The 14519-nt window shown below is 39.0% G+C and overlaps 1 protein-coding gene across 3 annotated transcripts in view; it reads left to right on the top strand.

The window, feature by feature from the left end:
* The first annotated feature begins 3124 nt into the window (after positions 1–3124).
* Positions 3125–14519, top strand: part of ebf2 (EBF transcription factor 2) — a 32193-nt gene continuing 20798 nt past the window's right edge. The window contains exons 1-6 of one of the 3 annotated variants that reach the window (XM_022666432.2): positions 3125–3694; positions 4937–5093; positions 6508–6565; positions 7807–7862; positions 7957–8030; positions 9481–9549. In XM_022666432.2, coding sequence (XP_022522153.1) covers positions 3567–3694; positions 4937–5093; positions 6508–6565; positions 7807–7862; positions 7957–8030; positions 9481–9549 — 542 coding nt within the window. In that variant the 5' untranslated portion in view covers positions 3125–3566. Of the gene's footprint in view, positions 3695–4936; positions 5094–6501; positions 6566–7806; positions 7863–7956; positions 8031–9480; positions 9550–14519 lie in introns of all 3 variants that reach the window. The other 2 variants (XM_022666431.2, XM_022666430.2) reach the window with 2 other exon arrangements.

Genomic DNA, 14519 nt, shown 5'->3' with positions numbered 1-14519 from the left:
TTCTAGCCAATCAAATCGTTTAAGGCGGAGTTTAGCAGCTTATAAAAGAATAACCCTTCGCCCCCCCCCCCCACACACACACACACACACACACCCTCAATCAGCATCGTTTGCTCTGAATTCCCTAAGGGAACAAGTGCAGGGAGGAGCAATGTGCGGTGGCACACGATAGGTCTTTGTTCTTCTGCTCTAACAGAGCATGGCCTTTTGCCCTCATCCAGAGGCTGGACGGCAGTGGGCTTAGTTGGACTTGGAGAGAAGTTATTTCAAAGACAGCAGTAAATAGAGCATTTAAATTTGCATCATCCTCTGTAGCCAGCAAGAGAGTTTTAATGCCATGTATTGTGGATTATTTTTTTTTACCATGGTACATGGTATATTATATTACATTTTCTTTATTATATAATTTACAACCCTAAATCATAAAGAATTTGGAATGTTGCATGTTTTACTTCATATAATGTGTTTAGTATACTTTCTCTCTGCATGTCAGGCCTGCAACACATTTCACAAAGTTGTGACGGGGCACGTTAGAGGTAGTAATGAGAAAAACTAGATAAGGATATGATATGATTCGTTATTTGGTATAAGGAGAAATACACAAAAGTCTGAGACTTTGAAAAACAAAGATAGTAAGAGAACATCCAGTCCGTCAAAATCAATGCATGAGGACATTATTAAATTAAGGGATATATTCCCTTTTTACAGTGCATAATATCATTAAACAATTTAAGAGTTTGATCGAAAGTTCTGTGCGTATAGAGTAGACAAAAACCTAAGCAGTACAGCGCGTGATCTATTCCTCAGACGCACTGATATAATTACTTTTTACATCTAGCACTACAATATGGGCTTACATTTTACCACTTAAAACCTTTCTGTAAACAGAAGCCTTATGTCCAGAAAATGAGATGGATTCTTTAAACTCGGAGGCATCGAGAGGGTTTTTTTATGGAAAACACCCGCCCAGACTGTTATCAGCAACAAGTCGGTTGTTATGGATTGTTTGCACATTATTAATGCAAAAAATATATTACGATTTTAGAGCAACACATGCTGCTTTTCATACACCATTTCAGGCACGTCCTGGAATCTTTTCCAGAAGATATGAAAAAGGAATTCCTTCCAAAGGCACAAATACAAAAACTGGCCTGTCTGCTGTCCTAAACTGTCCCCAGTAGAGAATATGTGGAACATTTAAACAGAAATGATTACGATGACAACCCAAAATGTAAGATGAACAAATAATACCAATATGATCTGAAAACGCATAAAAAATATCGCTGCCCTGAATTAATAGTACTTTTAAATATTTTGTTTACATTTTCCATACTTTACATTTATTTATTTTTTTCCATGCGTCAAATAATTCTGGGTAGGGTCTGAGCCTACCGCGGCCCTGGTAAAAGATTAAGTGGAAAATAAGCCGAATAATAGTTAAATGAATGAATAACATTCCACAGCCAGTTATCTTCGTTTTTTTTTTTTTTTTCGTTCTCAGCCAGACACCTGTTGCTAAAAAATTATATTATAATACAAGCATAGGGCCTGCACGTTGCACAATTAAAGTTATAATATACTTTAAACATACAGGAAATATGAGTTCATATAATATCAAGTTTTATTTCTAAAACTAAAATGGGAGCTCTATTTTCAAATGTGTGTTTTTTAAACGGGTTGAAGATGATGTAGATGATGTAGTAAAGCGATTTACAAAAAACACCTCAACAATGACAGGAAGAGACGTGTGTGCATGTTAAATTAATGATGGTAAAAAATAAACAGATACAATCATTTGAACTGAAAGTCAGTTTTAAACCGCACTTATGATTGCATAGCAGAAAAATATGCCGGCCTATGCTCTGGTAAGAGCAGTGTGGGAGTTACCTAATACGTTCGTGGGCCAGTGTGTGTGTGCGTGCGCGCGTGTGTGTATATGGATTCCGCGACAGTCTGCATAATTGGGCGAACAGCTGAGTCCGTGGCGCGCTGGCAGATGGCTGGTGGAAGCCGGGTGGAGGTGTGCGTGTATGTGTGCGTGTAGGGGGGGGCACACTCATTGTTTAGACGTTTGAGCCCCACGCACAGACAATGACCCTAGCCAGGAGCAAGAGAAGATGGAAAGGCCTCCCCTTTTCACAACGAAAGGAGAAAAAAGCGGAAATGCAAAAAAGTTTGGAGAAATCTTATTGTTTTGCCTGCCTGCTGCGCGCACGCCTGCAGCTGTCAGTCTGTCAGACATCGGGCTTTAGAATAAAGCCATGCTCGATCACACAGATCCAGCATCAATTGCGAATTGAGGCGCATTGATTTCCTAACATTTCACAATCGTTACAAAATAGAAAAAATAAAATATTTTTAATTCCGTGCAAGACTTGACATAATAGACTTGAGTAGAAAACATGAAAGATTATTTCACACCAAATGGTCAAGAAATTCGTCCTTCGTTCTCTTGCAATATTATAATCTTAATATTTGTCTCTATCACCTAAACTATTTTTGTTTGTTAAAAGTGGTACCCAGCAGACACAACATTCTAAATACTTTTATCTATTTTTTTTAACATCGTTGTTTATTTAAATAAAAGGTTGACACAACATAATGCCATGATACCATGTTTGCTGGAACTGTTGTCTTTTGCTACAACCATGCGGCTTTTGAGTTTAATATAATATAATGTGCAGGCTCTGAATTTCTGTTTAATGCCCTTCTAAAAGCAGGATTATGTCCATTGAAAGAAAAACAATGCTAATCGAAACTGTATATACAAACATTGTCCAGTTCTTCTTTTTTCGCGCAGCTCATTCATGTTTCACAGATGTCTTGCAGCATCATTACTTTATCAATCCAATTGTTGTTTCCCCACCCATATTCCGTCAAGCTCCGCCTTCTGCGCCAGGATTGGATAGCATTTCATACTTATGTTTTAGCTTCGAATATGAATTCACACAATTTTTTTCTCAGAGGGGCGTGGCTAGACAGAATACTGGTGTTAAACAAATAATGCATCGGCAAACTTTGGAACGCTGAACTCTGCGTTAGTATGAATTAGTAGCCAATCACAGCACAGCGTGCGCGGCAAATCCAAACTCTGTGGGAGGGACTTGTCGCAATACGGGTGGGAAGACCCCCTACTCGTTTGCAAACGCTTTGTGACTCCCTGCATCCTCACCTTTCAGTGTGGGACTATGTAATCAGCGCTGTGAGCACTCACTCTGGAGGCTTCTTGTGAATGGATGCAGAGCGAGTAGCTTTCTTATTTATTATAGGAGCTTGTTGTGTAGTGTTTATATTTCTCCCTTTTTAAGCGCACTTTCTAACTTTCCTTTAAGAAATGCTTGCGTCCCAAAGCCGGATGAACCTGCCCTGATGAACAGCTAGGGAAGATATTCAATGCTTCGAAATTATCAAGAGCCATAGATTAAAATCGATTAATAACTCCATCACCATTGCTACTTGTCGCGAAGAGTCTGATCGCTGGACGCTTTTGGAATATTTCGTGTTCCTCGTGTGGCCGTTTTCGCGCAGGTGAGCGGATCTTGTCTTCAAGGCGTGATTTTGCCTAAATGTTCGGAGCGCAGGAACCCGGAGAAGTTGCCTGTGTAAAAGAGAGAAGTTTTGGGGAAGAGATGGATTCGGTCCGGTCGTGGGTGCGGAATGTCGGTGTTGTGGATGCAAACGTAGCAGCACAGAGGTAAGACCTGGTACACCTGGCATGATTTCAATTAAAGCAAGTCATCTAATCTTGCAGAATTTATCAGTCACGACTAAGCTGAACAGCTGTCCTGTTCCCTCACAGCGGAACATTGTGATAAACTGTCTGCTCCATGCTTTACACGAGAAATGATGCATCACGTCTCCTCACAAAACGATAGCATAATTATAAACATAATTTAGCGCTGTTATTGCATGTAAAAAAAAACAATATAAGAGATGGTTACTGACGCATGACTTCTACCACTTTAGTCGTTTTTTGTAACGGAGATCAGTTCCTAAATGCACTAAGCCCGGAGCTTCCTCTCTTAGCAAAACGAGCATCAACAGGTCTGGAGTTTGGCTGGCCGTGACCCTAAAATCCCATAGAGGCGGCTGGACGGTCCTTACTGCCCTGACAGTAGTCCTGTTAATCATAATAAAGCCCAAACTGAGCTGTTCCACCACAACTCAATAATGGACAAACATTGTTTTACAACTCATAAATAAAGTTTTTCTAATTTTACCTGGCTTTAAGGTTTACAGTGACCAAAACAAGCAATGCCACACCAATAATAATAATAATAATAATAATAATAATAATAATAATAATAATAATAATAATAATAATAATAATAATAATTATTATTATTATTATTATTATAAAAATAATTTATTTGTTTTAGAATTCATCATGATTAAAAGGAGAAGTCAATAAATTTAAATATATGTATTCGAAATATTAAAAAATACTTCATTTGTATTTTTTTTTAAATAGTTCGTTACTTATTTTGTATATAAAATAAATATAATAAATGTGTTCGAGAATTTATCACGCCAGTATAGAGTGACTGGTCTAGTTCGTTATACGTATATATATATAAATGGTACAATTATGAAAACCACACACCGAGTCAAAAATCAACCATAATTCCTTTTAATAATAATTCTAAGAATTTTAACATCTGTTCACAAGCTCATATCTCACATATTATTATTATTATTATTATTATTATTATTATTATTATTATTATTATTATTATTATTGTTATTAAGAGGAAGAAGAATAAATACAAGTTGGCAAAAATAAATGTGAGTGAAATTAATGCTGTATATTTCAATCAACCTTTATTTAAACTCGGAGTACATTGAGGGTGGCCCTCATTTACAATGTAGCCGAACATATTTGCCGTTACGTTTCACATTTAAATTAATCTAACTCTCTGAATTCTTCTGTCCACAGTGGAGTAGCCCTGTCCCGTGCCCACTTTGAGAAACAGCCCCCCTCCAACCTGCGCAAGTCCAACTTCTTCCATTTTGTGTTGGCCCTCTACGACCGGCACGGACAGCCAGTGGAAATAGAGAGAACAGCCTTTGTTGACTTTGTGGAGCATGAGAAGGTATGTTTACACATAATGCACAGCAGTGCATATTTTCCATATTTAATAATAATATATTTTTATTTAATACCAAATCATTTAAAAGAAAAGAAAGAGGTATATTTAATAATAAGTCAAATATATGCTTGCCACGATCATGTTCTCTTTTTGTTCTGTTTTAAAAACTTTTCAAAATAAATTATTTAGTGGAATTATTAATGGTATTATTAAAATGATCCATATATTTGTATTGTCCCTTAAAGTAAAGTATTGTGAAATCAAAAGAGAAAGAAAAAGAAAAAGAGAGTTATTAATGTAAGTGAGTTATGGTTGTGTTTTGTGGTTAAACTCGGGCTAAGGGTAAAAGCTTGTGGTTCTGAATGGAATCAGCATAACCACAAAGGATAGATAAAGTACACCAGCATGTCAGTAGTGGGTTCTAGAAACATGTAATTAATACATTGATTACAATCATTTAATTTTAAGACAGGTGGTATTTTATAATCCTGTAGGTTTTATGGGTACTGACTTTGTTTTGATGTAAAGGACAAGTTTACATGTTTTATTTAAATGAGGAAAAATAAGGCTACTGCATGCTATAGTTGATTGCACCAGCACACACTCCCTGTTTAAACATGTTTTGCAAATTGTGGCTATATTGTTTTAATTCTGCTGTAAAGAGTGGGGCAGTGATATGATAGAGGCTTCTCTCTTTGCATCTTTCTTTCTCTCGCTCTCTCTCTTCATCCCTCCTTGGGGTATTGGGCCTCAGTGCATTCTCTGGAGGCCAGTTAACAAGAGAGAAGTTGGAAAAGCAGGAGAAACTGAAAAGGGGGTTGGTTTATAGGCCTCAAGTAAGACTGGAGTTTCTCTTTTAAGGGCAACCATGTCTCATTTCTTTTAAGTTTTTGGTAGTGCCCCATCTCTGCCTCTTCCCCCTCTTTTTCAAAGAACCACAAACACACGCACATCTGCAAACCTAAGCACTTATCCACTGAGCTACAATATATTTGATTTTTTGTGTTTGTTGTATTTACCATTATTTTTAAATTAAAATGTTGGTGTAAATGTATATCAGCTATCAGCTGCTGCTGATGTGAACTAATGCATACTTGTTTAAGCTATTTTCTATCATTGTTTCTTTGATTCAAATGTTCTGGACTCAAAGGTTTAAAGACCTAGTAATGAATTGCCAAGAAATTGCCTTTATTGGGCAATTTCTGAGAGCTTAGTTCTTGTTGGTTTTTTATCTAAATCATAACTTTGAACAAACATTTTATGGTTAGCCATGATAGCCAGGATGGTTAGTAAGTAGTGCATCCTGTAAAAAAAATAAAATTACATAAACTTTTTCTTTTATGTTGCAGAACTTTTATTTCACCAGAAAATGCATTGTTTTGTGTCTGTCTGTTTTTATTTTTATTCCAAGGAGCAGACGGGAGAAAAAACCAACAACGGTACCCACTACAAGCTCCAGCTTCTATACAGTAATGGTATGTCTGTTGCTCTTTTTCTTCTTACACCTTTAACTCATCTAAAATATTTTGGTCAACTGTAAAGTCTGAATATGAACAAAGTTTCCTATAGTTATATATAGCTCCTGCACAGTCTTAAAGATGACAAACTTTATAAAAGTGAGTTTGAAGAACCGTATAATGTGTAAAGAATTTGTAATGTAAAGGTTCCATGCAAAATAAAAGTTCTTCCTTCCCAAAAATAATATTTTACATTCTAAACATTATTTAGAACCCATTATTTTAACAATGTGAAGTATCCACCATTTTCCTGGAATATCACTTTTTAGAGGCATCCTAAAACAGTCAGTTTTCCACTGCTAGCATGAGTTGATTTTACAGCAGCTATAGCTCATCATAGTATTTTTCAGTTGTTTTTTGAAACTTGTTCTTATTTGCTTGCTGTACGGGCAAATGAGTCTCTGTGATGCGTGAACCTCCCAGTGGCAATACACAACAAAAACAAGAGGCATATGAAGATGTGAGCTCCCATGGGTCCTCACTTCCTCTTCTGTGCCATCACTACAGAACCCATGGGAGAGTAGATGAAAGATGCCCACAGTGAGATACACTAATACACACACATTTACACACTCATACACACACCCACACATACACTTCCTCTCTCCAGATACTCCCCCTCTAGCTATACTGTGGCCCCCAATGTTTTAACTTTAGGTAGATGATGAATACATTAATAAAGTTAATTTGTGAGGAAAATAAAACACCAATAAAGTAGGTATTATTCAGAAATGCACATATATTGTAACTCTTACTTAGAATTAGTGGACATTCTCATTTGTTTTTATTAAGGAAAGTGTTGACTCGAGCTCCTGTTACTCCAGTCTGTGCAAAAGCCTATAAATAGTGGATAAAATCTGAGAGTAGTCTAAACTTCAGCTTCAATGGAAAGGGTTATACTGATCATTGCATTTCTATTGTCACAAATAATGAGAATTAGAGAATCTTTATTTTACTTTAATTACTTATCTTTATTTAAGAAAGCAACACCATGTAAAAGTGTTTTCTATGTTGTCCATGTAGAAATGCACTACACATCCACATGGATTATCATCACAGAGAAATATAACCATACAGTGGTTATATCTACATATCTAAATGAAATGCCCTTTCTGTGATTTGCTTAGATAGTTGTATATAAATTAATAAATTCATATTAAAATGGTGTTCTGAATTCAAACGTGTGTGTCTGTTGACAGGTGTGAGGACAGAACAAGACCTTTATGCCCGTCTTGTTGACTCTGTCACTAAACAGGTACATTTTAAGGACAAATTTTAGACAAATTCTTAGATAGTGTGTTATGTGAACTACATATTACAACTATTTATCTTTTCTATGTTTGTTTCAGCCCATATCATATGAGGGACAAAACAAGAATCCTGAGATGTGCCGTGTCCTGCTTACCCATGAAGTCATGTGCAGGTAAAACACACTGCTACATCAACACATACTGCCATCATTAAGTCAATAAAAGAAAATGTTCTGCAGTAATGTACACTAAAACACAGAAAGTGAAGGAGACAAACTACATCCCAACCCCAGCTGATATATACTATATTAATATTTAGACAGCCACACATTACACCAACAGGATATTTTATGACAACCCATTCTGAAACTATAGGCATGCAAATGGAGTTGATCCCGACTTTGCAGCTAAGTTACTGCAGCTGCTAAAAGCTTCCACTTTTCAATGAGAAATTTCACCTGCTGACTTGTTGCAGTGGTGCCATTTAGCTCCACCCATTCTTTCTCCAGTGTTTGTACAGGCAGCCGACATGATACACCTGTGGCAATGGGACTGAAAGAAACACCTGAAATTAGTATTTAAGGGGTGTGATCCCCAACTTTTGTCCATGTAATGTATCATGTGGACAGCATAACTTCAAAACTTGACAAATAAAGCACCCATTTCTAGATTAAGAACTGAAAAAATACTGAACACTTTCTTGAGTATTTTGTAAAATATTGCTTAACACATTGTTTTGTCCCTTATGATTGGTATCAGTGGCAATATATGAATCAGCCCTTAACCCATCCTTAAACCCACTATCTAAGCATTAGGGCAAACAGAGACACCTGCGTGATCGAAGACTCTGAGACTGGGACTCTGAGACAGATAGACAGCAAGCACACCACCATCACAGCAGACAGACTGGGTGGGGGAGGCATAGGGGCGTGCGGTGCGGTGACCTCAGGCCCAGGGACACGATAGGGGAGGGCAGAAGGGGAGTCAAAATCGGCTTCGCCTCCATTGTGCGGCCAGCAGATGCCCGAGTGGGGTTCACAGCTGGCTAATAACAGAGCCGGGCCGGGGGAAGGTGGGGGGTGTTGAGGGCAAACGGCACAGCTGGGGAGTGGCTCAGTCTGAGAGAGGGGGAGTTTGGGGGGGAGGGGGGTTCGATGGGACAGCAGAGGGGCAGATGGCCAGGGGTGGGGGGCACTTTTGTTATGCAGTAGGGGCGGAGCACAGGGCTGGACGGAGGAGTGTGGGGTGTCCACAGACAAGAGAGGCTTGATGCTGTCGTGTGTGTTGTCTGTTGTGTATGTATGTGTCTGTGTGTGTGTGTGTGTGTGTGTGTGTGTAGTGCTTATATAAATGTGTTTTGTTTTATAGTGTACAGTTATTAAGTAAAGCAGTGTGTCAGTATAAGGCACTGAAATAAATGATGTATTATGTGTATTTGTGTTTAAGTCATGTATTACTTTTGCCCCCCAAAATGATCTGTGAAATATATTTGATTATTGGCTGAAAACATACCCTAAGTACGATTTCAATATGAAAGCCAGAAAAGTGCATTTTTATTTTGTGTCATGCTTTACCTATATGTCTTATACTTAAAGTTGCTCTATGTTTCTTGTCCACACACAGCCGCTGCTGTGAGAAAAAGAGTTGTGGCAATCGCAATGAGACGCCATCAGATCCTGTTATCATCGACAGGTAGGATCACAACAGACCACAACACACCTAAAATGTTGTCCTTGGAGCTATTGATCCAAAGATCCTTGTCCATCAGTCATCACACAGCAGCTCTGTTGGGATTCATGCAGAAAGCAAATTCACTTGTGCTGCATTTAGAGTATAACATACCTACAACACCTGAAAAAACTTAACTAACTAAACCCCTTTCTCTCCTGAACTTGCTCTGACTTATTTATTTCTTATTATCTCAGAGCCATTATTTCTGGTCTTTGTTAGTTGCTATTTTGCAAATAGACCAACATACATATTTTGTATGTGTACCAACACTGACTGTGTGCTGTTTTTCCATCTCTGTTCTTTTCTTTCTGTCTTATTAATCTAAGTCCCAAAAGATTTTACTGCTAATCCCCAGTGCTTATATATGACTTCTTACACACTGGCCCCTCCATCTATCGCAAAAGAAGAGTCAGTCTAACAAGTTCACAAGTAATTTCTCTTTGTCTCAATCTCTCTCTCTCTCTCTTTTCCTGAGTCGATGCTGTTTACAGTGCGTCTCAGAGGATCTGCTCAAGCTTTCTCAAAATGGAAAAAAATGGCCTGTTGTCTTTTGGATTTTCCCAGAATTCCTGAGCTCGACAGCTGTTTTTCTCTTTTACGGTGTGACTGTCTCTCCCTCTCTCTCCCTCTGTCTGACCCTTCCCTCTTCTTTCACTCTGTCTTCCCTCCATCCTCTCACTTCTTAAAAAAAAAAAAAAAACTTGACTCAGGGGCTCCATAAAATGAAGGTTTCTGCTGGCTATTTTGGTCCTCACAGCCTTTTACTGTAGCTAGGCTGCACTTGAGTGACTTGTTGAACTGATGTGTTGCCTGATATCCCTTCTCTTCTCAGGGGAAGTGCCTTTTTAGTTACATTAGGTTAATCTATGCTTTGTGGCATCATTAAATAAACCAATTTTTTAGGACTTCCAGGTAAGTATTGATATACAGTCTCAAGTGTTACTGAACACGTATTGTGCTTCAAATGCAGGTTAATGTTTAATGTTTAAACTAAAGTGCTTCTGTGTTTATGAAGCCTTGTTTACATAGTAAGTTTATTGTTTTTGCCTGCATAGTGTTTAGGTCCTGGAAACATTAACATTGATTAATTGGAGGTCATATTGCTATTAGAGCAGCACACACTAGAATATATGATATAGACTGAGACACAGTCTCTCTCAGCGCCCCCGCCTTCCCACCTTTTCCCCAACTAATATTGTCATAATTAGTCAGCCTCATCACCTCTCAAATGCTCACGGGAATTGGAATCCCCAATGTGTCCACCCACAGCCCCCCTCTTTTTTAATCTGCCTCCATATTGTTTGGGGCCTGCCTTGTATTTTACTCTCCTCCCCCTCTTCACAATCTGCTATTCACTCCTTTCTCTACTAATCCAGTTATTAGTGAAAGGAGAGAGAAGAGATCCCATCTGATCCCTGAAGCGGCATGCCTTTTGCCACTTTATGACCCACACAGCTGATCTAATGGATGCTGCAATCACTGCTTACCACTGCTCAGGCTTGCGCTAAATTGGAGCTTAAATTCAAATTGTCATCAGGCCAAAACACTAAGTTACATTTTCTGTAGATTTTCTGAACTTTAATGTGCTTATCAAGTTTATGAGTTTCTACTTTTGTTAATGCTTAGGTCTGATTGATGTTACATAGAGCTTGCACAGTGTATGTGCCACATTTCAAGTGCAGGCATCCATGAACATGTTGGTTTTATAGGTGCTCCTAGCCAGCTGCTGATGGAGCCTTTCACTACTTCATGAGGCTCTTTATATTTTCTCATTGGTTTGTTGATCAGTCCTGTCAATAGAGGACACCCTTAAGTCAAGCACATCTTAGCCTGCATTTGTCCCATGGAAATGATAATTGACTGATAGATCTGTATAATCAATCTACCAATTTATTGATCAGTGATTGATCACTAATTCTCTGCTGGATCAGGATCTAGTCTTCAGTTCAGTGGAGAACTGCTTAGTATGAAGATATGTTATACTAATGAGCAACACATGGCATAAGCATCCCATTTTCTTAAATGTAGGTGTTGGCTCATTGTCTGTTACACTCTAAACTGGTATATTTAGTTGAACAAATGATTTATTTGATCAGCCTAGGTTACAATTCAAACACTTTGAATGGAACCAAGTCTGACAAAAGTCATTCTTAGGTTTCACAGGGTAATAAAATGACAGAAATAAAGGAATAAATAAGTAATTGCCTACTTTACTTTGGCTTTTACTGCTGCATACCAATAAAGCTAACTGCAAATGCTCAGCAGTTGTTTGGTCATCTCTTCCAATGATCTCTAGTGAGCAGTTGAGGTACAGTTGTGTGGGCTTGAGGATTAGCAGGTCAGTGCCACACCGTGATCAATATATGGACGTGTAGAAAACGAAGGGGTAGCCATGGCAAAGCTTGAGTAGAGGGAGGATGAGAGAGATCAATGCACTGCAATATCTCTCTAATTGATTGCGCTTTCCGGCGGGGTCTCCCTTAACAAGGTAGTGCTCCAACAAAACACAAGAATCGATAGGAGTACCCCAGCCTCATCAATAACTCCCCACCCCTTCCCCCAAATGCTAAACCACAGATGGTTTCACAAGGTTCTGAGGGAAGGGCTCACAGGCTGGTTTGCCTGCTTTACTTGAGCTCTGAAGACACCCAGCTGAAACACAGACATTATTTAGAAAGATGTGAGTTCGTAATGGAAAACTAATGACTAAAAGCTTTAAACCTTCAGAAATTGTGCTATATAAATAATTAGAAACAGTTTACAATACAGGTACATAAACAAACTGTATTTATGACAGAAGGTCAACACTAGTAAACACATTATAACATAATTACCTTACAATTTTCTTAACTAGTTCAATATCCAATTAATTATTATTTACAACATTCTTAGGCATTAACATTCAGTAACGTCGAACTAGTGTCAGACATTAATGAACCACGTAACAGTATTTATTACTGTTGTAAGTACTGTGACCCTTATTGTAAAGTTTTACCCATAATGGTATTAATAATTGTGTATGTATAACATTTGACACTGGTAAAATTTACTCTGTGTTGTACAATTGGAGGGTGCAGTGTTTTTGTTCCTGTTCAAAAGTTTTACAACTCTTTCCAAACTATAGTAATTAAAATTAGCTTTAGAATTTTATTGCCATTAAAGGCATGTTGTATATTAAATATTATGCATTACATTACATTACATTTGGCGAACGCTTGTGTCCAAAGCGACTTACAATAATGAAGTACAAAAGTAATAGGAATTAAGATAACCCATTTTTAGACAGGGCTTAAAGGAGGTCGAAGGGAAATAAAGGGATAGAGAAGTGAAGGAGGGGAAGAAGGAAATGGGGTTAGAAGTAGTTAGTGTGTTAGAGGTGTTAGGAGAGTAAGTGCTCTTTGAAGAGCTCAGTCTTCAGGAGTTTATTAAAGATAGTGAGAGATTCTCCTGATCTGGTAGTAGAAGGTAGTTAGTTAGAGGTGTTAGGAGAGTAAGAGCTCTTTGAAGAGCTCAGTCTTCAGGAGTTTCTTAAAGATAGTGAGAGATTCTCCTGATCTGGTAATGGAAGGTAGTTTGTTCCACCATTGCGGAACTCTGTATGAGAACAGTCTGGATTGCTTTGTGTGAGTGTTTGGTAAAGCGAGGCGACGTTCATTGGAGGAGCGCAGCGGCCGGGAGGTAGCGTAAGACTTCAGTAGTGAGTGCAGGTAGGAAGGAGCTGTTCTGTCATCACCTTGTAGGCGAGTTTTGAATTTGATGCGAGCATCAACTGGTAGCCAGTGGAGCTCAGTGAGCAGTGGGGTGAAATGTGCCCGTTTTGGTTGGTTGAAGACCAGACGTGCTGCTGCATTCTGGATCATCTGTAGTGGTTTTACTACGCAGGCCGGGAGGCCAGTTAGCAGGGCATTGCAGTAGTCGAGGCGTGAGATGACGACTGCTTGTACCAGGAGTTGGGTGGCCTGTTGCGTCAGAAACGGTCTAATTTTCCTGATGTTATAAATCGTGAAGCGGCAGGATCGAGCAACCGAGGCCACATGGTGCGTGAAGGAGAGTTGGTCATCAACCAGAACACCCAGGTTCCTAGCAACCTTTGTCGGTGAGAGAGAGAGAGTCGATGCTTATAGAGAAGTTGTGTTGAAAAGATGGTTTTGCTGGTATGACCAGAAGTTCAGTCTTTGAGAGATTTAATTGAAGGTGATGCTCCTTCATCCAAGAGGATATGTCAGAGAGACACTGCGATATCCGTGCAGAGATTGAGTGATCTTCAGGTGAGAATGACAGGTATAGCTGGGTGTCATCAGCAAAGCAATGGTAGGAAAAGCCATGTGAGTGGATAACCTGACCAAGAGAGGCAGTTGATTTTTGAGAAGAGAAGGGGACCCAGTACAGAACCCTGGGGAACCCCAGTGGATAGGGAGTGGGCTGAGGACAGCTGTCCTTGCCATGACACCTTGAACGAGCGCCCAGTGAGGTATGATCTAAACCATGACAGCACATTGTCTGAGATCCCCATGTTTGAAAGTATAGTTAGGAGGAAGTCGTGGTTGACCGTGTCGAAGGCGGCCGAGAGGTCCAGCAGAATGAGCACTGAGGACTGACCTGCAGCTCTAGCAGTTTTCAACGCTTCAGTCACAGACAACAGAGCCATCTCGGTAGAGTGTCCTTTTTTGAATCCTGATTGGTTCTGGTCCAGGAGGTCATTCTGGGAGAGGAAGCCAGAGACCTGATTTAAAGCTGCTCTTTCTAGTGTTTTAGAGAAAAAGGGTAGTAGTGAGACCGGTCTGTAGTTATCAACCTGGGCGGGGTTGAGAGAAGGCTTTTTAAGCAATGGTGTCACATGTGCTTGTTTGAAAGCAGTTGGGAAAACACCAGAAGTTAAAGAGGCATTATGCCCCTTCAGGTAACTTTAGCACTAATATTGCTGTATTAGA

Source organism: Astyanax mexicanus, chromosome 22, assembly GCF_023375975.1.
Source record: "Astyanax mexicanus isolate ESR-SI-001 chromosome 22, AstMex3_surface, whole genome shotgun sequence".
NCBI lineage: Eukaryota > Metazoa > Chordata > Actinopteri > Characiformes > Acestrorhamphidae > Astyanax > Astyanax mexicanus.
The sequence above is the reverse complement of the archived record's forward strand: the minus strand, read 5'-3'. Positions and strand labels throughout refer to the sequence as shown.